Source organism: Nuphar pumila, chromosome 15 (assembly GCF_984573655.1).
Source record: "Nuphar pumila chromosome 15, dmNupPumi1.hap1.1, whole genome shotgun sequence".
Classification (NCBI taxonomy): domain Eukaryota; kingdom Viridiplantae; phylum Streptophyta; class Magnoliopsida; order Nymphaeales; family Nymphaeaceae; genus Nuphar; species Nuphar pumila.
In genome coordinates this window covers 19,387,259-19,413,778 of record NC_143263.1, presented here as the reverse complement: position 1 = coordinate 19,413,778, position 26,520 = coordinate 19,387,259, and the positions used below count along the sequence as shown (strand labels likewise).

Sequence of the window (26,520 nt, the reverse complement as noted above, 5' to 3'; positions counted from 1 at the left end):
AAGCAAATTCCAGCTCATGGTATTTAATACAGCCTCTGATGTTCAAAATGCAGCAGAAAATCCTCTTGGCAACAGCTAGGAACCTTTCTGTTCAAATATCTAAATATGCCGATTACACATGCTGCAGAAAATCCTTTTGGCAACAGCTAGGAACCTTTATGTTCAAATATCTTGATATGCCAATTACAAAGGGGCAGAATAAGGCTCCTCAACAGGAGCTGGTTCTGAATACGATGTCATGGAAACTTCAAACATAGAAGTCCAAATACCCATCTATGGCAGGCTGTGTCACCATGATCAAACATGTGTTATCTAACATTCCATCTCTTATGTTGATATAGACAATCCTAGGACAAGTTGAGGAAAGAAATACTGAAACAATGAGGTTATTTTCATGGCAAGGGGCGTCTAATGACTGCAAGTATCAATTGTTGATCTGAAAGTTGTCACTACATGAACTAACATGGGTGGCCTTGGTATTTGCAGGCTGAAGATCTTCAAAGTGGTGATGGTAGTACATGAGTGTATAAGATAAGCCTTGGGTAAACTACATAAAAAACAAATATGCCTTGTAGTTGTCAAGTTGGGACCCCAACAATAGGCGGAGAAAGGGGTCCGGCATGTGGTTGGACTGGATGGAGATGTGAGAGGACCTGAAGACTCATATCAAACCACAACTAGGAGATGGTGCTAATATCCTATTTTGGATTTGGTCATACGGAATGAGGCTGGCAGGTAGATTCCCTGCACTATACTTACTAGGCCCTTTGTAGGTTAGCACAGTGAATAGCTACTGGCAGGTAACACATTTCATAGGGCATTTTAAAGACCATGAGCTGAGTACCTGGCTGGCTCTCTTGAAGTCTCTTGAACAACTGAACATGGTTATGTGGTGATGTGACAAGAAAGGTGTCTTCTCGGTTAACTCCTATAGATCTTCGATGGAACCATGTGTTTTCCAAAAGGTTGCATTTGGAGGTCTGGTCTATATCCAAGATCACAAACTTCCGCATGACTATTTTCGATCGATGGATAAGGTCCTCAATCAAAAAGTCCTTTTGAGGAGAGACTCGATCGGAGTAAGCAGATGTACCCTCTGTTGTAGGGAGGAGGAAATGGTTTCACACCTGTTTTGGGTCTGCGATTTCTTTTTTTCAGCAGATCTTCCGCTCTACATGGAAGGATTTGAATATTGCTGGGAATGCTGACATGTGTATTAGAAACCCTATTTTGGGCCCTCAAACTTTGTGTAACAACAAGCATTGGAAATTTCTGTCTAATTACTGCTTGGTGGGCTGTTTAGAAGGTAGAATAATTTAGGGAAGCCAGTCGACTGTTGACTTGGTTCTTAAGTCTGTCTTAGTTCATGTTTTTGTACTGGTTAACCTGAAATGACAGTCAGTTTGCAATGTGTCTTGGCTGATGCCTATTTTCAGCACTAACATGTCTCTCTTCCAGCAAATGTTGGGTGACAACTTGTCAACCAACATTGCTGGCTTGAAATGTACTTAGAGCTTTCGCGGTTTCTTAATAACATTTTTTATCCCTTCAAAAAGAAAAATTTAGAGATCATTTTATCTAGCACTTGAAGCGATTGAATATGGTGCATGCCCATGTCCAATTAGTCTTGTAACAGAAATACACTTTCTTAGAAAAGAAAGATCTGGTTCTAAAGAACAGGCAACAGGGGAATGTCGACAAGGTATTTGCAGCACAAATATGTTTAGAAATACACAACGTTTTTTTGGAGAGAAACATACTAGCAGATTTATCACCTATCAAAACAAATGGTAATGGATGCCTGACCATGACAAGTCATGCGATGGACCTGCAACTGCAGGCTATACTAGCATGTCTTGATTGAGATTTTTAATAGTTCCCCATCGTATCTAGTGCAACCATAAAGGCATAAACACTTCAAATTTTTATGACACAGGTATATGGTCAACTATTATGCTTCGTCCCATGTGGAAGATGAATGAGGCCACTCACATTCTATAGGGAATGACGACTCCTACATTTCATTCTTCTATATTGCATGTTGTTGTCGAGTGTTAAGACTTTCTCAAGAATCTCAACAGCTCTGTCATTCTTCCATTTTCATTACTTTGTCAAGACATTCTTACTGTAGCATGTCAACAATAATAAAAATAGAAAAAAAATCTAGTCAATCACTTCATGCCACCTATGAAAACCAACAAGAAGAGTTAGTCCACTGATAATTGTGACCTAAATTTGCAGCTAATGAACAAACTTTTTTGACAGAGTTCTGTTTTCACAACTCAATAAGCACAAACAACCTTGAATTAGACATAGAAGCCCTTAAATTTGATGTGCAACAAAAATATAGAATAAGTGAGGCAAAGACTCAGCATTAAAAAAGGCAATGCCGCAATGTGATAAATATCTACCCAGTGGAAAAGCATACCATCATAGGCTTCATGAAATAAAAAAAATATCTCATAACAATGTCAATATAATGCAGGTAAAAATAACAGATTAATAAATCAGATCATGGACAACGCAAACAAGAAGGGGAAAGTAAAAACCAAAAAAGAACAAAAAACGCAAAGCAATAAGCATCCAGTTTGCCAAAAGGCAACAAAACAAATAGACAAAGAGGAATGTGGACTTACCTCTGCTGATCTTTGGAATTGTGCTTGCTGGTGCTTGGGGAACTTTTCTGTTGTCTTTTGCTTATACCAACATCAGTATCAGACTGAATATGATAGGTGTAAGACCTTTCCTTCCCAGATAAACTGACTGGTAGACTGCTGTTCAGCACTTTGATCCCCAAGTCAGTATTGGTTTCCTTCATACCATGGCCTTTGGCATCACTATGATCTTCATTTTCATCAGATGACCTTCTCTTCACCAGGCTCTCTTTCGTCCTAGCGCTGCGGTCTAAGATAGGACTACCATCATGATCACTGTCAGGCTTGTTTCTCTTATGATGGCTTCCAGATGATCTACTTTCATCTCTTGCATGCTTATTATCAAACCTGTCAAGAGTACGATCTTGTGAAGAGCGCTCCTCTCGGTGTTTCTCATCTCGATATCTGTGATCTCTGTCAATATCTTCTCGAAATTTATCTCTGTATCGTGCATCTTTATGTCTTTCATCTTTATACCTTGCATTTTTAACACAATCATCACGAGAAAATAAGTGTCTGTCATTACTATCACGAACATCCTCCTGCCATTTATCTTTGTCCCCAAACCCATCTCTCCTCCTAATCCGTTTTTCAAGTTCTTTTTCTAGCTTGGGATTGTGTAACTCATCTTTCAGTTGCCATTCTGTACACATGTAAACAATCCTCAGGGATGTAACTAAGAGCCGAACAAGAGAAATAATCATCAAAAATGTATACCACTTATAATTTCTCACAAAATAGCACTTACAAATATCCCACCAGAGTGTCAAACATTCTGCTTCAAATATCCCACCACCTGGGTGGGGTGGGGGGTGTACGGGAACCTAGTATGGAAATCACTAGTTCTTAAACCCAATATTCTCATGAATATCACTAGTATGGAAATCACCGGCATGCAATATTCATGAGAATTTCTAATAATCACTTGTTAACTATGAGAACATGAAAAGTTGAAAAAAATGTCGAAGTTATGTTGTATGTGCACAGAAAAACCCGAATAGATATGACGCACAATATTGGGTCTCCAGCAGCAGTCCTTACAGAAATGATAGAAATCAAAAACTAGGTCCCTCCTACATGATAGACATACAAAGCACAAACCTAAAAAGCAAAGTAGGCCACTTAGCACTTGAGAAACTACAGGGAAGGTATTTGGTACCCTCGTGCATAAGGAACCCTTAGTTGGCACTCATAGTAGAAGGTTGTTTTGACCAAATCTAACCGCGTGGATGTGTTCAGCATGGTCAAAATAGTAGGAATCAACTCTTGGATCATATTTTTTCAATATAAAAATATGTTTGTATGAGGGTTGAAAATTTGGTACATTGTAGGCCGTTGATTTTTCAACCCCTGAAAAATCTCACATACACCTCGGAATAACATGATCCAAGCACTGATTTCTACCAACCAAGACATGTAGATCTCATCTGGAGGGTCAGATGTCTCAAAAACATTAAAAAATTAAAAATATTACAGTTCTTTAATAGGGGGTTCCTTACCCATGAGGGTAACAAACAAACATTAACCTATATATATGATGCATGCATCATACCACAAGATGCAAAAATTGGTAGTTCAAAATTAACTGCCCTAGTCTGCACCTGATCTCACCACCCTACAGCTGACTGCATTTGGGAGTGGGTCAAATAGAACAAGGTTCAGCTGGATAGGGAAGCTAAGAATGACACAATAGCTGAAACGACCCCAAGTCAAATGCAGAGAGAGAGAGAGAGATCCATAACCATGGTACAATTCATCCAGATGAAACACAAAAAGTAATTGGAACAAGTTTCAAGTTTTAACTTCACTGCAGCATGCATCAACACACTCTAACCCCTCTCGTTCTAGGTCTAACATAAAAATAAAGGAAATAAGAAAATTATTCCAAAGCAAAACATATGATAGAGAAAGAAAGAGAGAGAAAGGTAAGACAGGTTAGTGACAGGTGACCAAAGGTCACCAAAATCTGCCAACAATGTTACACAAACCCATTGTCCCTATGTGGTTAGCCATGTCACAAGGACAATCCATTTTGGCTCTCATATAGTGTCTCCTTATATACTCGCCATATAAAAAAACTTTATAAAAATGGTTGTATCCCCATATCCACAGTTGTATCCGTGTGAAATAGGTAGTTAGTCCCCATCCAACTATCAGCACCTCTCATGAACACATTATATGAACATGTAGTTTAATGATAATGATATAATGTAACCACACAGCTTCAAACCATAAATGGCTCCATCTTGTGGGTTTGAGTCTCTCCCCCCCCACTCCGTCTCTGTCTTCCCCTGTCTCCTTCTATTCTCACCTTTCCATCACTTCCCCCTCCCACTCCCACTCCCACTCCCACTCCTCACTTCCCTAGCTCTTCCCTTTCTTTCCCCCCTCACCCTTTTCCCTTGCAAGCCTGTTTGGGGAAGCAGCCCCTAGCCTCTAGACAATCCAACTGCATTCCTCCACCAAGGAGTCAAAACCTTTGGGTTTCACCAAGGTCCTTTGGATTTGATTGAAACCCCTATCTATATCTTTCCGCAAAGTCTTTTCTTCACCATGATGCTCCAGAGATGTTCTCTGTCTTCTTTACGGATGCATCAATCAGTCACATCCCAGAGGCTCCCTCCTTTTCTGCCTCTTCTCACCTTTTTCACAACCCCCAGCTTTCTTGTGTAAACAGTGTTTCCTTATCTCCTTCACCAGCTCTAATACCACTATTGCGCTCAGCAACTCCACTTCCTCAAAGGACCGAATGTTTGCCAATCCTTCTCCTGCTATGTCTGTGAATATGGCGAGAGAGAACTCCTCCCTCAAATTCGTTCTTTTCTTGAAAAAAACAATTCCAGGACCCCCTCTTGCATGGTCCCCCATTTCTAAAGGATGGATGTCGTGCCATCCCCCTTTCAGAGTAGTTTCATAGTGATTGCCTCAGAGATCACCAATTCTCCCTAACTGGGCAAGCTTCAGGAAGCTTTCACTCAAAGAGAGCTTTTGCCAACCTCCGCCTAAGTTGAAATCTGAAGGGAGAGGTCCTAATCTCCTGAAAAAATGACCCCCATAGGGGCCAAAAGAGGTGGTAGTCTTTCAGCTTGAAGAAGATTTTCACAGGGTTAGCAAGTTCCCATTGTGGATGGTCGAATGGAGTTTCCTTTTGCTTCTACCGTAGTCTGGACGATTTTTTGCCTTTCAATTCTCCAAGTCTTTTTGGGTTCAGATGTCTGAACTCCCTCGATCCCTCTAGAATAAATGCGTATTTGATAAGATTAGAGAGGATCTTTGGTGGAAAATTTATCAAAGTTGATCGTTCATCCAAAAGAAGCATGGGCAACCTGAGGATATGTTTTGACCTCACCACCTGCTGAAGGTTTCATCTTGCAAATTCCTGGTAAGGGATCGCAACCTAATCATAATCATTGTTTCAATCAAGATTGAACAAGGGAGCAATAGGAACGCTGTGACCCTTAGCACAGAAGATGGGAGGACTCTGGACCAAGGTTGTATCATATTGTTACCCATATCAATCGGGCCCAAAATAAGATATGTATCGTATCATAAAAAATCATAATTTAAAAAAAACATGAAAATAAAAAAATAGCAAAAATTCTAAAAAAAACATGAAAAATCTAAAAAAATCATAACACATGAAACAATGATGAATTGCACAAAATACAACCATAAAATCACATATGAAGCAGTTATGTCTCTATGAGATGCATAAGACATCATCAAGCATCAACTATCTCACAACAACAATGCAAAATATTAAATATCTTGCAATTAAGTATTAGATTTCGATTTTGTATGTATGGTTCAGCCTGCACAGGAAAGTAGAGAGAGAGAGAGGAGATGCACAATCGGCTGGGGCGGCACTCATTTGCTCGACCTCCAAGCCCTAACCTTTATATATAAAACAAGTATACAACCATCCTTGTAATATCAGAGATATTACAAGGATGCCATTAATGAGATTATATTCAGCATGTGTTTCATTTAACATACCATGCGTATGGATCTGGATCCAGATCCATATGCAAGTTATATTTTAACACCCTCCCTCAAGTTGTACGTGATTTTGGAGCATGTACAACTTGCTCTTCAATAGCCAAAATTGATGTCCTGTTAACCCCTTGGTAAACAGGTCTGCCACTTGATCTTTTGTTCGAACATGACGTAGTTCTATCTCCTTCATCTTGACTTTCTGCTGTATGAAATGTTGATCAATCTCAATGTGCTTCGTTCTGCTATGTTGGATAGGATTACATGCAATGTTTATTGCGCTTTGATTGTTACATAGAAGAAAAGATCGAATAATTGTCTCCCCAAGATCACTCAATAAGTGTCTAATCCATGTGGCTTCTGTCGTGCCTACAACCATCGATCTGTATTCAGCCTCTGTACTCGATCGTGCCACTGCCTTTTGTTTTCTGCTGCTCCAGGACACTAAATTGTGTCCAATATATACACAATATCCAGAGACAGATCGTCTCTCATCTGGATCCCCTGCCCGATCTGCGTCTGTATAAGTGATGAGTTCATGTCCTCTATGCAGATTATCGTTCTTGCGATAAACAAGTCCGTCTCCTATAGTTCCTTTTAAATAGCGTAGAATGCGCTTCACAGCTTCCATATGACCCTCCGTTGGAGCATGCATAAACTGGGATACCTGATTGACAGCATAAACTATATCAGGTCTGGTAAAGGTCAAGTATTGTAACATCCCCACGAGACTTCTATACGTTGTAGGGTTGACACAAAGATGACCATCTTCAGAGCTCAGCCTTTGATATAATACACTAGGAGTACTGACTGGTTTGCAATTCGTCATCCCGGCTCCTTCCAGAAGGTCAAGAGTGTATTTTTGTTGCATGAGTGTCAATGTGTCTTGTTGTCTGTCAACTTCCACACCAAGAAAATACCTCAACTCCCCTAAATCTTTCATCTTGAAAGTTTTCATTAAAAACTGTTTCACGTCTTGCACATGATTATCTGAACTCTCAGTGATCACAATATCATCAACATATATAAGAAGAAGTATAACAATGTCTGCCTTTTGGTAAATAAAGAGTGAGTGATCCAGAGAGCATCTTCTAAAACCAAAACTCTGAATTTGCATGGAGAAACTTTCAAACCAGGAACGGGACGCCTGTTTCAACCCATACAGAGATTTTCTTAGTTTGCACACCTAGGCAGTAGGATCCTTCTCAGCATAACCAGGAGGTTGCTCCATATACACTTCTTCCTTTAAAGTTCCATGCAAAAATGCATTTTTAACATCCATCTGGCTAAGGCTCCAACCTCGATCGACTGCTAGGGATATGATGACACGAATAGTACCCATTTTGACTACCGGACTAAAAGTTTCATCGTAGTCTTCACCATATTGTTGTGTGAATCCTCGAGCAACAAGTCGTGCCTTATATCTGTCAATGCTTCCTTCAGGCTTATACTTTGTTTTATAAACCCATTTTGAGCCAACTACATTCTTTCCTTCTGGCCGAGGGGCTATTTCCCAAGTTTGGCATTCATGAAGAGCTTCTATTTCTTCATTCATAGCTTCAGTCCAATGACGGGATTGAAGAGCTTGATTAAAACAAGTGGGTCCATCCTGTTTTGTGAGCTGAGACATAAACAACTGGAAATCAAGGGAGAAGGTTTCATAACTCACCCATCGTTGAATAGGATGCTTAATGCGTGATGGCCTTTGAGCCGGATCATTGGCGATGCTTTCCACATTCCTCGGCTCTGTATTTTTGTCTCGTCTAGTGTATATCTGCCTAGAGAAGCGTTCTACTGGGGGTGGCTCAACTGGAGATAATTCAACATGCATCTGTGAGTCATTCAACTCCCTACTCAAGCCGAAGGAAGGACAGTTTGTCTGACATGTTTCTCCTGTATTAGCAAAAAGATCTGCGCTCATCCATGGATCATATACTTCTAATTCTCGATATGGCAACGCTGCAGAGTCATTGACTTGAAAATTTCGTTCATCAAAAACAACATTTCTGGAGGTCCTAATACGTTTTGTAGTAGGATCATAGCATCGATAACCTTTGTATTCATCTGCATACCCAACAAATCTGCACTTGACAGCCTTGTCCTGAAACTTATTTCGCAGAGATGAATCAACATGTACATAACATACACAACCAAAAACACGCAGCTCATCGTAAGAGGGATGTTGCTCGAATAAAGTATAATAGGGAGATTTCCGATCCAAAAGTGCCATAGGAAAACGATTTATGATATGAACAGATGTGTGAAAAACTTATGTCCAGAGACTAACGAGCACATTGCTATCATGTAACATGCTCATCGCACTCTCTACAATATGCCTGTGTTTCCTCTCCGCAACCCCATTTTGTTGAGGAGTATGAGGGCAAGAAACCTGGCGACTTATTCATTTATCCCGAAGAAAGGCAATAAACTCGTTCGATGAATACTCTCCTCCACCATCACATTGTAAATGCACAATATCACAAGCAAACTTTGTTTTGACCATCGAATGGAATTCCCGAAATATTTGAAAAACTTCATGCTTGTGTTTTAAGAAATATATCCAAGTATAACGAGAATAAGAATCAATAAAGATAACATAGTAACGACTGCCAGAAAGAGAAGGAATAGGTGCGGGTCCCCAAACATCAGAACAAATAATCTCAAATGGCTTTGAAGCTCTTTTATTTATAATATGAAAAGGAAGAACATGACTTTTGCAGAGTTCGCATGAAGAACATTTATTATTATTATCAAAAAATGAACATAAACTAGACTCTGGAAGGAGACCATCAGATACAAGATTTTCAACGAAACCCCGACTACAATGTCCCAAACGACTATGCCAAATATTTGACTTATTACAATGAGATGAATTAAAAACTTCCAATGAAGGGAAAAACAAAGACTCTGAAGGTGAAGACACTAAAGAATGCTTGGACGACTTCAACTGGAGAACTGGGACTGAAGACGAAGACACTGAAGGAATCTCCTTGAAGACGTACATGTTTCCTTGTCGCTCCCCCTTAGCGAACGTCTCATTCGTTCGTAGATCCTTAACATAAACAGAAGAGGGAGTAAATTTGAGAGAAGAATTCATATCGTCAACAAATTTAGCTACAGAAACAATGTTCTTTTTAATATTAGGAGCAAGAAGGACATTGGACAAGTGAAGTGAGGACTTTGACATAGGGATATGTGCACTGCCAGTATGACTAATGGAGTGATAAGTTCCATCTCCCGTAACTATACTACCTTTTTCAAAATAAGGCAATAAGTGAGATAACTTACCCGCATTACCCGTAAGATGTGTGGCGGCACCTGAATCAACATACCATTCGCCTTATTCATTTTGCTTGATCGTCATCTGTGACAATGCTGATAACAAAAGTTGTTGCACATCTGTGGATGGCCCTTTTGTGTCCACAGTAGTAGCTGATTTATTCTCAATTTTGTTTATTTTTCCTCTATTCTGTAGATTAAACCAACAATCAGCTTTCACATGTCCTCTTTTATTACATAAGAAACAAGTGGGCACTCTCCTCTGATTCCCTGTATTAAAAAACCCTGAAATATTAGGTGTAGACAAGATATCACGTCCTCCCTGCCCAAAACGTCCGCGGCCTCTGCCTCCTTGATGCCCTCCATTCCCTCGTCCAAAACCTACAGAAGTGTCCATGGCCAAAACTGAATGAGGACGAGATGATTCATTTCCTTCTGCCCTTTGTTTCATAATCATCTCATGCTGGAGAAGTTTCGCTTGAAGGTCGTCAAAAGTGGGCAACTGCGGAAGGCATGATAAAGCTGTGGTAAGCATGTGAAAATCAGGACCCAATCCATTGAGAAGTTGTTGAACTTTATCTTTATCTGCAATAGCACTTCCAATAACCGCCAATTGATCAGTAATACTCTTCAAGCTGCCTATGTATTCCATGACTGTCATGGAGCCTTTCTTCAAACTTTGAAATTCATTTTTTAAGTACATAACCCGGGCTTCTGATATCTGAGAATATGTCTGAGACAGCTTACTCCACAGATCCGCCGCAGTGCAATCATCTGAAAGAGTAACCAACACTTCTTGAGAGAGTGTTGACGTAATATAAGCAACCAAAGACTGATCCCGCTTCCTTCAAGTTGTATACTCTGAATTCTTAATAGAAATGGTAATTGTGTCACCCTTCTCATCCTTGGTTTCCTGCAAAATAAGTCGTGATGGTATAGGAACTAAACCATCCAGATGTTCATCGAGATCCTGACTCCGTATAAAAGGAAGGATTTGCCTCTTCCAAGTCAAAAAATCAGAATGAGTAAGTTTTTCTGTAACGAGCTGACTCAAGAAATTTGCAGAGGGACCGGATGACGATGAGTAATCCATATCAATGGGACAATGAATAAGCAAACAAAACGAATGGAAAGAAACAAACAAGTTTGAGATCACTTAATCAATCAAGAGAACTTCAACGAGACATGTACTTGTGCTACCGATATCTGGAAATAACCCTTTTTTTTTGCAGTTCAGAATCGAGATTGTAAACAGTTACAATCTGCCTGTAGGCGTTGCACAGGGGACACTAAAATAGCAATAAAGGAAAAAAATTCTGGAATCAAAGAATTTCTGGTATCAAAAAATGAATGAAACTGACAGACGTTAAAAGTTCTGGAAATCAAAGAATGAATAAAAAAAATTCTGGAATCAAAGACGTTAAAGAGTAGAAATCAAAGAGATTGTTTTCTAGGAGACACACATTGAGATTGGAATCAGTCGTTGATGAACGAGAATAAAAAATGAGTAGCAGACGAAGGGATTGATATCACGTTAAGAATCGAGAACTAGCAGAAAAAAAATGGTGATTACAACCAAAAAATGAATCAAACAGGCTGCAATTAGTCGTTTATGGCTGCAGTCAGAGAGGAGAATAAAAAGGGGAAAAGATGAGTTGCATAGAAAGATTCGGAGAGGAGAATAAAAAAAAAACTGTGATCTCGTTGAACACGCTTCTAATAGGATTCTGCAACCCCAAGCTCTGATACCATATTAGATTTCGATTTCGTATGTGTGGTTCAGCCTGCACAGGAAAGTAGAGAGAGAGAGAGAGAGAGGAGATGCACAATCGGCTGGGGCGGCACTCATTTGCTCGACCTCCAAGCCCTAACCTTTATATATAAAACAGGTATACAACGATCCTTGTAATATCAGAGATATTACAAGGATGCCATTAATGAGATTATATTCAGCATGTGTTTCATTTAACATACCATGCGTATGGATCTGAATCCAGATCCATACGCAAGCTATATTTTAACATTAAGAACATGTTACAAGACTCTTATTTTCATATTACATAGGCAAAAATATTATGGCAATAGTTGCACTCGATTTTCAATCAATTTTCACTCATTACTTGAGTGTCCCATTGCCATGCTGGACCATCTGATGCATCTTTGTTGGAGTGTGGATCCTGGTTTCTACCTTAATATAAATCTCTAATTTCTCCGGATCCAACTTTACGACAAGTTTGTGGAGGGTAGTGCCCCCATGCCCATAAGGTAAGAGTTCTAGGGTGTGATCCACCGAGGCGAAAATTTTTTGGAAGGTAGTTTTGTAATTTTACTCATAATAGAGATTTTTTACCTTAACCCACTTCCTTGAGAGGAAAAATCATGGAAATGCACTCTTACTTGAGCAAAGCGCAAAATCCCTCTCCCTTGCGCACAGATCGGCCCCAAATCGCTCTCACGAGTCCTAGGGTACATGGATACCCCTCTAATGACCTCTACAAAAATAAGGAAGTTGACCCTCAAGAGGTTTTTAAAACCCAAAAAAAAACAAGTTTCAACATGTTTTAAAGTGCGCCGAAGATGTATCATACGATACACCTTGCATCGTACGATATGACACGATATAGGGTTGTATCGTATGATACATACAATACGGATATAATACACACTCGTATTACGAGTGTGGTGATTTTGCCCATAGTAACGATACGGTATGATGCTTACAACATTGCTCTGGACTACTCTGGGCCTTATCTCCGCCCCTCTAAGAGGTCTAGGGGGCCTTCAACCCCCCTCATTCTGATTGTTCTTCTCCTCCTTCCCCTATTGAGCTATTGCCATGGCATGAGTCCAATACTCCCCTGTTCTCCCCTAGGTCAGTCATTGTCCGAACAACATCTACTGATGTGAATGAAATGGCCCCTCATCTTGAACCCGTGAGACTCATGATTGTAGCTCCTGGGATTCCATCACCTCTTGTGAACCCTCCCCCCCTGCGGCTGAATAGAAATGGAACCCTCAAAAGAGCTCTAAATAGCCAGCCCTTGAGGTCCCCTCAGATCTAAATCAGGACCCCTTGTCCAGCCAAGGAAATCGTAATGAAAGTGATCAAGAAGTTGTCTGACCTCTTCAAGTGCCCCTTGTTCCTCGACCAACAAGGAACCAAAAGAGAGAGGTGTCGAATATCAATCTCCCTCCCAAGACACCTTCAAAAGATCTTGTGCTAGGGAAAAAGCCGAGATGGAACAAGATTTAAATGCTTAATTACAACTTCAAAGTGTGCAAGGCTAAGCACCAGGCTCCTGCAGAAGTGGCCTCCTCAACTTCATCCTCATCGGGAACCTTCTCCTCCCTGTCTTCTAAGGGAGAATGAGAAGGAGAAGGTCTGAAACTTCTTCCTCAAACTCGGGCTTCTCAGCCTAATTATGGTAGGTGTAGTATCTTATGTGTGCTTTTGTTTCCTTGTTCTTTTTCGGATTTCTATTTCTATGGTTCTCCTTGTGCTCTCTGGCTCTTGTAGCATATGTCGCTTGTTGTTTGACTTGAGCATGACGGATCTATCCCTCGTGTGCCTTCTGAGTGTTCTCGACATCTAGGGAATCTTGGTCTTCCTTGACTGACGCTAGTGAAGAAGCTTGGAATCTCCAGTAGGGTGCATTGCTTGGAAGTGGGCCTTGGCAGCAGAAGGTTTGTGTTGGCATCTGGATTCGATCAAATACTTCAAGTGCACTTGCAGCTTGACGGGTCGATCTTGTAGAAAGAAGGGCAGCAGATTATCTCTCTTGCTTGATTGTGTGTGATGCAGCTCCCTTGGTTGGAGATGGTTATGTAATTCCTCCTCATGACCTGATCAAGTGGATCAGGCCATGTAGCTCCCAGTGGCTAGGACAATTGTTTTGAACATGCAATGGGTCACCTCCTAATGCTGTTAAATCATAAAAGTATAGTTTGGACTTCAGGAAGGTAGAACCCATGTTTTGATTTTGGTCGTGTGCAAGGTTGTAAGTAGTGTATTAGTAGCACCATATCGTATCGTAAATGTATAGTAAATTTTTAATAAAAAATCCAAAAAAAAAGTAGTAAAACTTCTAAAAAAATCATATCACATCAATAATGATGCATTGCACAAAATACAATCATAAAATCACATACGAAGCATTTATGTCTCTACGAGCTGTATAAGACATCAAACATCAATTATCTCACAAGAACAATGCAAAATATTAAATATCTTGCAATTAAGGACATGCCACAAGACTCATACTTTTATATTACATAAACAAAAATATTATGGCAATAGTTACACTCGATTTTCAATCGGTTTTCACTCATTACTTGAGTGCCCCATTGACATGCCCGATCATCCGATGTCATCTTTGTTGGAGTGTAGAGCTTGATTTCTACCTTGATATAAATTTGTAATTCTAATCATCATAAGGATTTTTTGGAAATGCATTTTTTGTTATCTTAACCCACTTCTTTGGGTGAAAAAAGAGTGGAAATGCACTTCTAATGGCCTCTAGACAAATGGAGAAGTTGACCCTCAAAAAGCATCTAAAACCCAAAATGAAAAAAAATAATCTTTGGCCCTTTTTAAAGTGACCAAAGGTGTATCGTACTATACGGCATGATACAGGGGTGTATCATATGATACACCCGATACGGGTACAATAGACACTCGTATCGCGACATGAGTGTGTATCATATCGTAAACCCCAAAAGTACTAGTCCTTTATGTACTTATTGATATATCTTAATGCACAGGTAGGGGTCCGGCCAAACCCCAACGTTTTTCTCCTAAAAACTGCATAGCTTTTGTGGGCTACCTTTTCCATTAAATCACCTCTTTTCAGATTTCAGTTCCTCCATGGCATTCTACCATTAATCTGATGGTGAATTTGATGAGGATGTGAAAGTACTTGTTTGTGTACATAGTTTGCAAAAGGTGTTGCTTATGAATTCACTCTTTATTCTCGAATGTACACGTTACTAGAGGAGTCACAATGTAATGTCAAATGAATGAACACTGATATCCATCTTTTTCTCACATTTCACCTAATTATGTAAATAACCCTTAGCAGATAGATATAGCTACCATATATTGGGACTAAAACCAGACTTACATGGTAGCAAAGTGGATACTTGATCAATACTCGTGCTGAATAACATTATGCAAGAGCCTTTCAATCCCCAACTCAGCCAAACAAACTGGTGTCAACCTAAATTTTTTACTAAGTCAAGCAAGAACCTAGCATGAAAGGCTTCCCAATCAACTCAATGGGTCACAAGTAGGGGTGTCAACGGGTCAGGCTTACCCGGACCCGACCTGAACCAAACCCTATAGGGTCCAGGTATGGTGATAAATAAGAAAACCTGATTAAGACCCAGGTCCAGACCTGAAGGTCCGATTAATACATGGACCCGGGTATAGTTTGTGAAATTTTATACCAGACCCGGACCCGACCCGAGTTCCAATTAAGACCTGCAATTTTCAATGTAAAAATGATAAAAAGATATGGTTTTACCGGGTCTGGTTCATGTAGTTCTTATCGGGTCCAAGTATGGTTTTTCTTATAGTGGACCCGATTAGACCCGGGTCCAGACCTGACACCATACTCGAAAAGCAGGTCCAATTTTGGTTTCACCCGGGTCCGAACAAAACCCGACCCGTTGACACCCCTAGTCACAAGCCCTGGAACAACAGATAGAACATCCACATGGCATCTCATTATGGGAAAGGCCAGTTAATTGTTATAAAATGTGTCCTATGAGTAGTATTACGAAGGTTGTTTGTATTATATTGTATTGTACGATAAGTATCGTAACTATAAAGGAAAATGATACAATACACACTCGTATCGCAATACGAGTGCATATCGTGCATGTATCGTACGATACAGGCCAGTATCATATGATAGGCTCGACGCACTTAAAAAGGACCGAAAAGTAATTTTTTATTTTTGGGTTTTAAAGACCTCTTAAGACCAACTCCCTCATTTGTGTAGAGACCATTAAAGAGGTATCCACGAACCCCCAAGACTCATGAGAGAGATTTGGGGGTCGATCCGTAAGCAAGGGAGAGGGCTTTTGCGATTTCATCAAGAGTGCATTTCCACCGTTTTTCCGCTCAAGGAATTGGGTTAAAGTAAAAAAAACCCTATTCTTTCCTTTTGATTGAGCTTTTTTGGGGGAAGATGCATCAAATGATCTGGCATGGCAATAGGGCACTCGAATAATGAGTGAAAATCGAATGCAATTATTGTCATATTGTTATTCCGGGTGATATCTTTCAGTTGAAGTATCATTTAGCTGGGACACATCTCAATGTTGCGGCCTGCATGTCAAGGAAATTGTTGGATGTCGTAAAATGGTAATGCCAGTAATTACCTACTGGTTTGAGAGAAAAAAGATAAGAAAAAGAGACGAGTGATGCAGAAATGGGATATGCGGAGCCCTAGGAGGACGAAGATGAGCTCCCTACTTCTGATCTTATGGCCCCTTGTAAGTTTAAGTCACATCACCACAAGCTTCACAAGAGGAAAGATGAGAGACAAGAAAAGAAAGGGGCTGCAACAAGAATTATCCACGCTCTTTCTCATGAACCATGGGTTACTTTATATCAATATTAAAAATACATTCCAAGAATACCCCCAATTAGAATATACAATAAAGTTATATAAGAGGGGCAACAATAAGAACAATAAAATACAAGAAACATTACATAAAAGAAAAGGCGTAACATCTAAAACATCAATCTAGATCTGGATCCAGAACATCACATCTCAATAGCCTTCCTCAAGTTGTGCATGGTGAGAACCATGGACAACTTGCTCTTCAAGTACCAAAAACGTTGCTTACTTAGCCCTTTTGTGAACAGATCAGCTACTTGATCCTGAGTTCCAACAAACTGACTCGTGATCTCCGCAATTTCAATTTTGCTTATGATGAAATGTTGATCTATCTCAATATGTTTGGTTCTTCCATGTTGAATTGGATTCAGTGAGATCTTAATCGCACTTTGATTATCACAAAACAATATTGAGCTTCGTATCTATTGATTTGGATCAAACAACAAATACTTGATCCAGGTTATTTTCGATGAAGTTGTTGCCATTGACCGATATTTGGCCTCAGTATTGGAACGAGCTACTACCTTTTGCTTTTTGCTACTCCATGAAATGAGATTTTTTTTCAATGAAAACATAATACCCAGAAACCGATCTTCTCCCGCTCAGTCCGCATCTTAAAAGGCCATCATTGCCAACATGCTTTCACCACTGTTTCTCTTTCGATAACTCTAACAGTCGCCATTTTCATAACCGGACTCAACGTCTCATCTTAGTTCAGTCCATGCTCTTGGGTAAGTCCCTTTGCAATCAGCCTTGCCTTGTATCTTTCTATGCTACCACCTGGTCTGTATTTGATTTTAAAAGCCTACTTTGATCCAACCACGTTCTTCTCTACAAGCCTCTTGATAATATCCCAAGTTTTGCATTCATTCAATGCTTATATCTCTTCATTCATAGCTTCAATCCATTTGTATTGGGGTTCTTGATGTTGGGAGACAGCAGTTAAAAATGCTTGATGCTCAGCACTAAATTCTCATAACTCACACATCGATCAATAGGATGTCGAACCCTACCGGATCTTCTAGCTATTTGGACATTTTGGTCATCTGTCAATTCAATGCTTCCCTGTTCTAAGCAATTTTTTGGTGCATTTAGACCCTTGTGACTGTATAGTGTATACAATTCCTTTGAACCTCCCATCTACCAAATCGGTTCTGATGATTTGCAGTCCAGTAATAATTTGGTTCTCTATTCGGTCTTCTGGATCGACAAGTTCATCATCAGCTTTATTATTCTCTACAACCAATTCCATGGGAAACAAACTATCACTTAACCAGGGCTGATATAATTGAGTTGGCTGTGAGTGTACTTTGAGGCTTGTTCTTTAAGTCAAAATTCAGTTCATCAAAAATAACATTTCTCAAAATACGAATGCATCTGTTTTCAATTTCATAGCATTTGTACCTTTTGTAGTCATCAGCAAATCCAACAAACTTGCAAAAGTAGGCTTTCCTATCAAATTTAGTTCTCAATAACAACAAACAACAACAACAACAACTACGCCTTCATCCCAAAACAATTGGGGTCAGCGATATGAACCAAAAAAGAAATTCATTTTGGGTCTTCCACATGAATCCTTTTCCTCCAATCATTTCTATCCAACGCCATGTCCTCGGTGAGGTTCAAAGCATTCATATCCTTTCCTATCATCTCCATCCAAGTCTTCCTAGGCCTACCCCGACCTCTTTTAACTAATATATTTTCCCATTTCTCCAACCTTCTAACTGGAGCATCATTAGGCCTTCGCCGAATATGTCCAAACCACCGTAAACGATTCTCTCGCATCTTATTTTCAATGGGTGCAACACCTACCTTCTTACGTATCTCTTCGTTCCGAATCTTATCTTTCATTGTATTTCCACACATCCATCTAAGCATCCGCATCTCAGCTACACTCATTTTTTGAATATGATGTCTCTTGGCAGCCCAATATGAATATAACGAGTGCAGTCATATGTCTTTAGATAATCATAATTAGGATGTTGTCCAAACAGACAGTTTATAATATAGTGATTTGCGCTGGAGCACTTTCATGGGCATCATGTTAATTATAGGAACTGTTGTATGAAAAGCTTTTATCCATAGAAACAAAGGAACACATCCTTCATGCATCATGGCACGAGCACTCTCAACTATGTACCTATGTTTTTTCTCAGCAAGCCCATTTTGTTGAGGTGTTCGAGGATAAGAAACTCTTTGATTGACTCTATTTTCTTTAAGGTATTCAATAGTTATTTGAAGAGTACTCGCCCCCACCATCACACTTGAAATTAAGAATAGGCAGGGAGAACTGATTTTGAACCAAAGTATGAAAGCTTTTAAAGAGTTTAAAAACTTCACCTGTTTGTGCTTCATAAAGCATATCCAAGTATACATAGAATAATTATCAATAAAGGTAACATAATAACATCTTTCAGAAAAAAGAAGGATTGAGAGTCGGTCCCTATACATCAGAATGAACAATTCCAAACAATTTAGAAGCTCTTTTATTAGTAGAAACAAATGGCAGTACATGACATTTTGAGACTTGACAATTGGGACAGACTTTATTATTTGACTCTTGACTCATGCTGGACAAAGAAATTAAACCACTAGAGACAAGCCTCTCAACAAAAGCCTAATTACAATGTGCTAGGCGACTATGCAAGACTCTTGGCTAATTTGACTCTGACTCATTCACAAAACAAGGAGAAGTATAGCTTTGGGATTTGGCAGCAGACTTGATCGGAATACGAACCAATGGATTTTCTTTGAAGATATACATATTCCCCCGTCTTTCTCCTTCAGCAAACGTCCTCTTCATGTGAAGATCCTTCACATAAACAGAAATAAAAACGATGCAAGAATTGATATCATCAACAAGTTTAGAAGCGGAAACAAGATTTTTTTTTATATTGGGAACAAGAAAAACATTTGACAAGTGAAGATTAGAATTGGATGTGGGAATAGAAACTTTTTCAATGTGTGTGATGAGGTGACAAGAGCCATCTCCAGTAACAACTCTATCTCTACCAAAGGAGCTAAGTCTTTAAATTTACCTGCTCCCGAGTCTGCATACCAAACTCCCGGACCATTCTGTTTCAGATTAAGCAAAGTTGTTTGTCCCCCGGTAACTATTGTTCTGTCCCTGATCCTCCTAATTTATTTGCTGCATTTTTGTTTTGTGAATCTATCTCTCCAGAATACCTTGGGTCATCTTTAAACAAAGAGTTGGCTTTAACATGGCCTCACTTTTTGCAAATATAACATGTGAGAATTCTTCTGCCTTGATAATAGATTGGAGAAGTGTTGGGAAGTGGAAGCAATCCATGGCCTCCTTGATTTTCTCCTTCCTCTTCCCCGTCCTTTTCGCATGCCTCCTCTTCTTCTTCCATATTGGGTGTTTGACATGAGCACATTATGACTATCCACTGCGACTGAGAAGCTTTCGGTTGTACCTGCCAAAATCATCTCAAACTGAAGCAGTTTGGGACGCAAAGCTTCAAATGTAGGGAGCTCATCAAAACATGACAAGATAGTATAGAAAACACTATTCGTGTCCAGTCCATTGAGGGTGTGTTGCACCTTATCCTTAGGATCTCGCATCCGACCATTGCAAATTAATCTGTAATTTCCTTCATCTTATTAAGGTACTCCATGATTTACATAGAACCCCTTTTTCAAAAACATGATTTTTGCCTCTAAAACCTGTGAGTATGTCTACACAAGCCTAACCCATAGCTCCATAGTTGTGCGAATACTCGCTAAAACCTCCTATGATAGAGTGCAGGTGATATAAGCCACCACTGATTGATCACATTTCATCCAAGAAACATAATCCGGATTCTGAGCGGATACTGAAGCAACAACAACCCCTTTTTCATCTTTTTCTTTCTGCAAAATGAATTCTGGTGGCTTCTTAAGTGACCTATCCAGGAGTTTAGAAAGATCTTGGTTGTGGATGAAAGGAACTATTTGTCTTTTCCAAGTAAGAAAGTTTGAAGTAGTCAATTTTTTAGAAACTAATTGGTTAAGAAAGCTAGCCGAGAGTAGGGATACACATCGAACCGAGCCGGCTCGGACTCACCCACTTTGTAATTGAGCTAAGCTTGAACTGACGTATGAAGCTCGGATGAGCTATCGAGCCGAGCTTGAACGACCTGTTGAGACAGATAAGGCTCGACAGACTCAGTTCGTTGTGAACCCAATATATAAATTATGTTTGCAAATAAAACCAAACGGTCATTATTACCGCAATGGGCGATGCATTAAGACTTTTCTTCAGAACATGTTGGTTTCAAATTGTAGAAGTTCTGAAAACTACCACAGAAGTTGAGGCAGAGAGAGAGAGAGAGACGACAGTAAAAATGAGAAAACTCGTTAAGTTAGATTAAGGCTAATCTCTATGTTAAATATAGAGAGGCCAAAGAAAGAAATTACACACAAGTCCCTCATTAAACACTAAACATCAAATAACCTCTAGTTTAAGAAAACTTAAACTTAAAACCTCTTCATCTCAACACTCCCCCTCAAGCTGGAGCATAGATATCTATCATGCTCAGCTTGTCACAACATTTTGAGAAATTTGGTCGAGCAAGAGGCTTTGTAAACATATCTGCAACTTGGTCCTCCGACTTTAGATATTTGGTAGTGATATGACCAGCTTGAACCATATCTCTTACATAGTGGCAATCAACCTCAATGTGCTTTGTTCTCTCATGAAAGACAGGATGGTGTATATATGTGGCAGCCTTGTTATCACACATCATGGTCATAGGAGAGGAAACCTTCACCTGAAGATCATGAAGAACAGTACGAACCCACATCAATTCAGCAGTTGTTTGGGTCATAGCCCTATATTCTGATTTTGCACTCGACCTAGAAACCACATTTTGCTTCTTACTTCTCCATGAAATCAAGTTGTCTCCCAGAAACACACAGAATCCTGTGGTAGATTTTCTATCCACTACAGATCTTGCATAGTCAGCATCAGAATAGGCCACTATCTCCAGAGCTCCACCTTTCCTGAACAATAACCCTTTTCCAGGAGAAGATTTTAAATACCTGAGAATCATTATAGCTGCATTTCAGTGTACCTCAGTTGGTTTGTCCATAAACTGGCTAACTTTGCTTACTGCTAAAGCAATATCCGGCTTGGTCACAGTTACATAAAGTAGCTTCCCTACTAGTGAGCGATAGCTTTTGCTATCAACCGGTTTTGACCCTTCTTCAAACAACTGAACTTTATGGTCCATGGGAATATTTGCTGGTTTAGCTCCCAACATTCTTGTTTCCTTTAATAAGTCAAGAACATACTTCCGTTGAGACAAAACTATCCCTTCACGGCTCCTGGCAACTTCTATACCCAGAAAATATCTAAGTGAACCAAGGTCTTTTGTAACAAAGTGTTTTTGAAGATGAGCATTTGTGGCTTCAATATCTTTCACATCATCTCATGTAAGAATGATGTCATCCACATATACCACCATAACAACTATGACTGAGTTAGTCTTCTTGATAAATAGTGTATGATCTGCCGCTGACCTATTAAAGTCAAAGCGTGACATCACTTCAAACAACTTTTGAAACCATGCACTCGGACTTTGTTTCAAGCCATAAATCGCCTTTCTCAATCTACACACCTTCTGACACTCCCCCTCAACCTCGAATCCTGGAGGTTGTTGTATGTAAACTGTCTCAGATAGATCCCCATATAGAAATGCATTTTCACATCTAATTGACACAAGCTCCAACCATGATGAACAACTACTGAGAGAACAAGACGAATGGTGCTCATCCGTGCAACAGGAGAAAAGGTTTCAAAGAAATCAATACCATAAGTCTGAGTATACCCTTTTGCTACTAATCTGGCCTTGTACCTTTCAATAGAACCATCGGATTTGTACTTTATTGTATATACCCATTTGCATCCAACAATGTCAGCATCCACTGGGGAATCAACTAGATCCCATGTATGCTGAGACACTAAAGCATCCATTTCTTCTTGCATAGCCAGCTTCAAGTGGTTATCGAGCTCTGCCTGTTGATAGTTCAGAGGAATAATTTCAGTAGATAAGGCTGAAATGAAAGTTTTCATCTGATTTTCAATTCTGACATCAGAGACAAAATGAGATATGGGATATAAGGTACATTGTTGTGTCCCCTTGCGTAGAGTGATAGGCCTGTTATCATCATCATGAAGATCACTATTGTCAATAGTACTTACCTCAGGAGAAGAAGAGGATGAAGGCACTTGCGGAGGTGGAGCTCTACGCACATATACCAATGGAGGATTATTAAATCGTGAAGAGGATGAAGTTTGGTTCGGTAATGAGGGCACATATTCCAAAGGAAAATGAGGTATAGGTAATGGAAAAGACTCAGTTAGATCAACCGGCAACGGAGAACCGGTACTAGAGTAACATGGAGTGGATTCCAAGAAAGATACATTCGCACTGACATACTCTTGGCGAGAAATAGGATCATAACATCGATATCCCTTTTGATTTTTTGGATAACCTATAAATATGCATTTTGTAGCTTGAGCAGCTAATTTATCACGGTCAGGGCCAAGTTTGTGTATAAAACACACACATCCAAATATTTTTTGTGAGAAAGAGAAGAGTGGGGCATTAGGTTTTAGGATATGTAATGGAATTTGATCACCCACAGAAGATGAAAGCATGCGGTTGATCAAATAACAAGCAGTGGTAATCGCATCACCCCAATATAACGCAGGAACATTGGATTGAATCATAAGGGTCCGGGCAACATCAAGCAGGTGCCGGTGTTTTCGCTCAGCCACCCCATTTTGTTGAGATGAATAGGCACAGGTAGTTTGGGGTTGAATGCCATGATCTTGGTAAAATTGTAACAGAACTTTTGATTTAAACTCAAGAGCATTATCAGTGTGAACAATCTTAACAACAGATTCAAACTGAGTTTTTATTTTAAGAATTAAGGATTTGATAATACTTGAAACTTCAAATCGTTCTTTTATTAAAAACACTCACGACAACTTAGAAAAATCATCAACAATAACAAGATAATATCGACATTGTGTCCTAGTAGGAATCTTACTAGGACCCCATGCATCTGCATGAAGAAGTTCAAAAACTTTATGACTAGACTGACTCTGACTCGAAGGGAACGAACTTCGATGATGCTTGCCCAACTGACATGCTTCACACTGAAATGATGTAGTAGAAGAAATTTGAGGAAAGACATAACGAAGCTTTGACAATGAAGGATGACCAAGACGACGATGCCATTGAACAGGATTGGATGAGTGTTCCACTGCAGCATAAACATTACCCACTGGATGATGTAGGTAGTAGACTCCATTTTCTTCATAGCCTCTACCAATCTTCTTTCCCGTCAGCAAATCCTGAAAATGACAACCCATCGGATCAAATATTACTCTACAGTTTAGTTCTTTTGTAAAGCAACTAACAGAGAGTAAACTTTGAGGAAAGTTGAGAGCATGAAGAACATTTTTCAACTGTAAGGTGGAGGATATAGAAATATTTCCCTGACCAGCAACTGGTGAGGAACTCCCATCGGCTAATGAGACTCCTCAATGAACAATAATATCCTTTAGATCTGAAAAGACTAGCGAATTTCCACACAAATGTTTTGATGCACCAGAGTCAATAATCCACTTACTATCATTCAGATGAAGATGATTCCCTATTGAGTAGGCAACACCGGCTATAGGAGGGGTGGAACTCAAAGGGCGAAGAGCTATCAGCTTATCATATTCTGCTCGACTGAGGGTGATACTGTCACTTGCAGAGATATTATCATGTACATTTGTTGCCTCTAGTGTAGTAACATTTGCTTTTGGAGCATATGACTTTGATGAAGAAGAGGTTGGCCGACCATGCTTATCCCAACAACGATCTTCTAAATGTCCAGATTTTCCATAGAATGTACATTGAAGTTTTCCTCTGCCTCCCATACCTCGCCCACGACCTCGTCCTCTGATATTCTGAATATTTCCACGCCCATAACCAGATGAGACAACTAGAGCAGATGACTAGGTCACTGGATGAGATTGTGGAACGGAGATCGCAAGTCTACTCAGACGATTGTATGCATCAGCAAAAGTAGGTACATTTGATCCAATCAACATTTGGACTTTTGCAACAGAGAATTCTGAAGATAAACCTGTAAGAAACTGAGCAACCATAGTCTGTTCTTGATGATCCTTTTGCTTCGAACAACAAAGAGGCTTGTGAGCATTGAGTCTTTCAAACGCAGCTTTGACGGAGGCATAGTATTGGGTCAAGGTCTGATCTCCCTGTTGTAAATTATATATCTCTTGTTCGACTTGCAGGATACGACTCACATTAGTCTCTTGTGAGTACGTATCTCGAAGATTGTCCCACATCTGTTTGGATGTATTATAGTAAATTAAACCATCTGCAATATGGGTTTCGACACTATTCATGATCCATGACGTAACTATGTCATTATCTTCGTCCCAAGTAACGTATTTTCACACCTTTTCATTGGGTTCATCTTCCAACAAAATATGTTTTCTACGATGTCCAGATACCGACATCATAAAAGTTCTGGACCACCTGGCATAGTTAGTTTCATTCAACCTTACAGAAGAACCATACGAGAAGGGATTTGCAAAAGCCTTATACTCCCCAATATGTTCAATTTTGGAATCACATTTCGAAGTTTCACCCATACTGAATATTTAATGTTATTTCAGCTAGAAAAAGAAAATCAGATTCACTCACTTGAACAGCGTGTTTTATAATCACACGTCAAGCAAGTCCACGACTACACAGTTTGCCACACCAGAAATAAATTCTTGACAGGCTACAAGTGACACAGAAAATAGCGTTTTTCACAATCATGCATCAGCCAATACTACGACCAGGCATTTGTACTCAACACATAAATCCCACGACAGTAGATAAAAGATTCCCACAAACAAAATATTTTTCCACACAGTAGGGAATCACGCCTGCTGCTTCCACGACAAAAAAAAATGATATTAACATGTTGCTTTCACAACACACATGTTACGGCTGGAAAAAAAATCACGACACAGCAGGGAATCACGACTGTTGATATTCATATTCTGACATCGAACGACCAAATGAGATCTGAGAAGAACAGTACCACGTCGAACTCGGCTCCCAGATGCACGACCAAAGATAATATGAGCACACAGAAAATAAAAATCACGACAGTTGCTCCCAGACACATAAATCACTACAACCAAAAAAAACAGGAAATCACGACAGCTGCTCCCAGACATATAAATCACGACAGCCAAAAAAAAAATTGTTTCTTCTGTGCACCATTAAAAAACTGTCATATCCCGATCTTGATGACACGCAATCATCGTGTCCTTTAGATCTAATGACAGATCTGTGTCGTGACCTTAGTCAGACACCAAATCTGTTATCAGATCTATAAAAAAAATAAATGTGCACACTTGTTTCCAACCCTTTTTGTTTTGTTTTTTTTCTTTCGCCTTTTGTTGGTGTAAATCGATCACGCTCCAGAGATCTACCGCTCTGATACCATGTAGAAGTTCTGAAAACTACCACAGAAGTCGAGGAAGAGAGAGAGAGAGAGACGACAGTAAAAATGAGAAAACTCGTTAAGTTAGATTAGGGCTAATCTCTATGTTAAAAAGAGAGAGGCCAAAGAAAGAAATTACACACAAGTCCCTCATTAAACACTAAATATCAAATAACCTCTAGTTTAAGAAAACTTAAACTTAAAACCTCTGAATCTCAACACAAATCTCGCCTTTTGCCTTTTTTCAATATACGTTAATCTAGAGAATTTTTAGTATGTACACATTTTTTCAGTGACAATAGTCAAAAACATGCTTGGGCTTAGTGGTGGGTCATTTGGTTAACGTCCATGTAACACAGACTCCTCTAACAAGGCAACTCACCCACATCACACCCCCACATGGGTGTAGGTGCGACATGATGTCAGTTTTGTGAAACGAA

The 26,520-nt window shown here is 39.6% G+C and overlaps 1 protein-coding gene across 1 annotated transcript in view; it reads right to left on the bottom strand.

Moving 5' to 3' along the window:
* The window catches only part of LOC149814716 (uncharacterized), a 47,680-nt gene that overhangs the window by 7,412 nt on the left and 13,748 nt on the right, over positions 1-26,520 (bottom strand). The window contains exon 2 of the mRNA XM_089989889.1: positions 2,637-3,297. Coding sequence (XP_089846015.1) covers positions 2,637-3,297 — 661 coding nt within the window. The remainder of the gene's footprint in view (positions 1-2,636; positions 3,298-26,520) is intronic.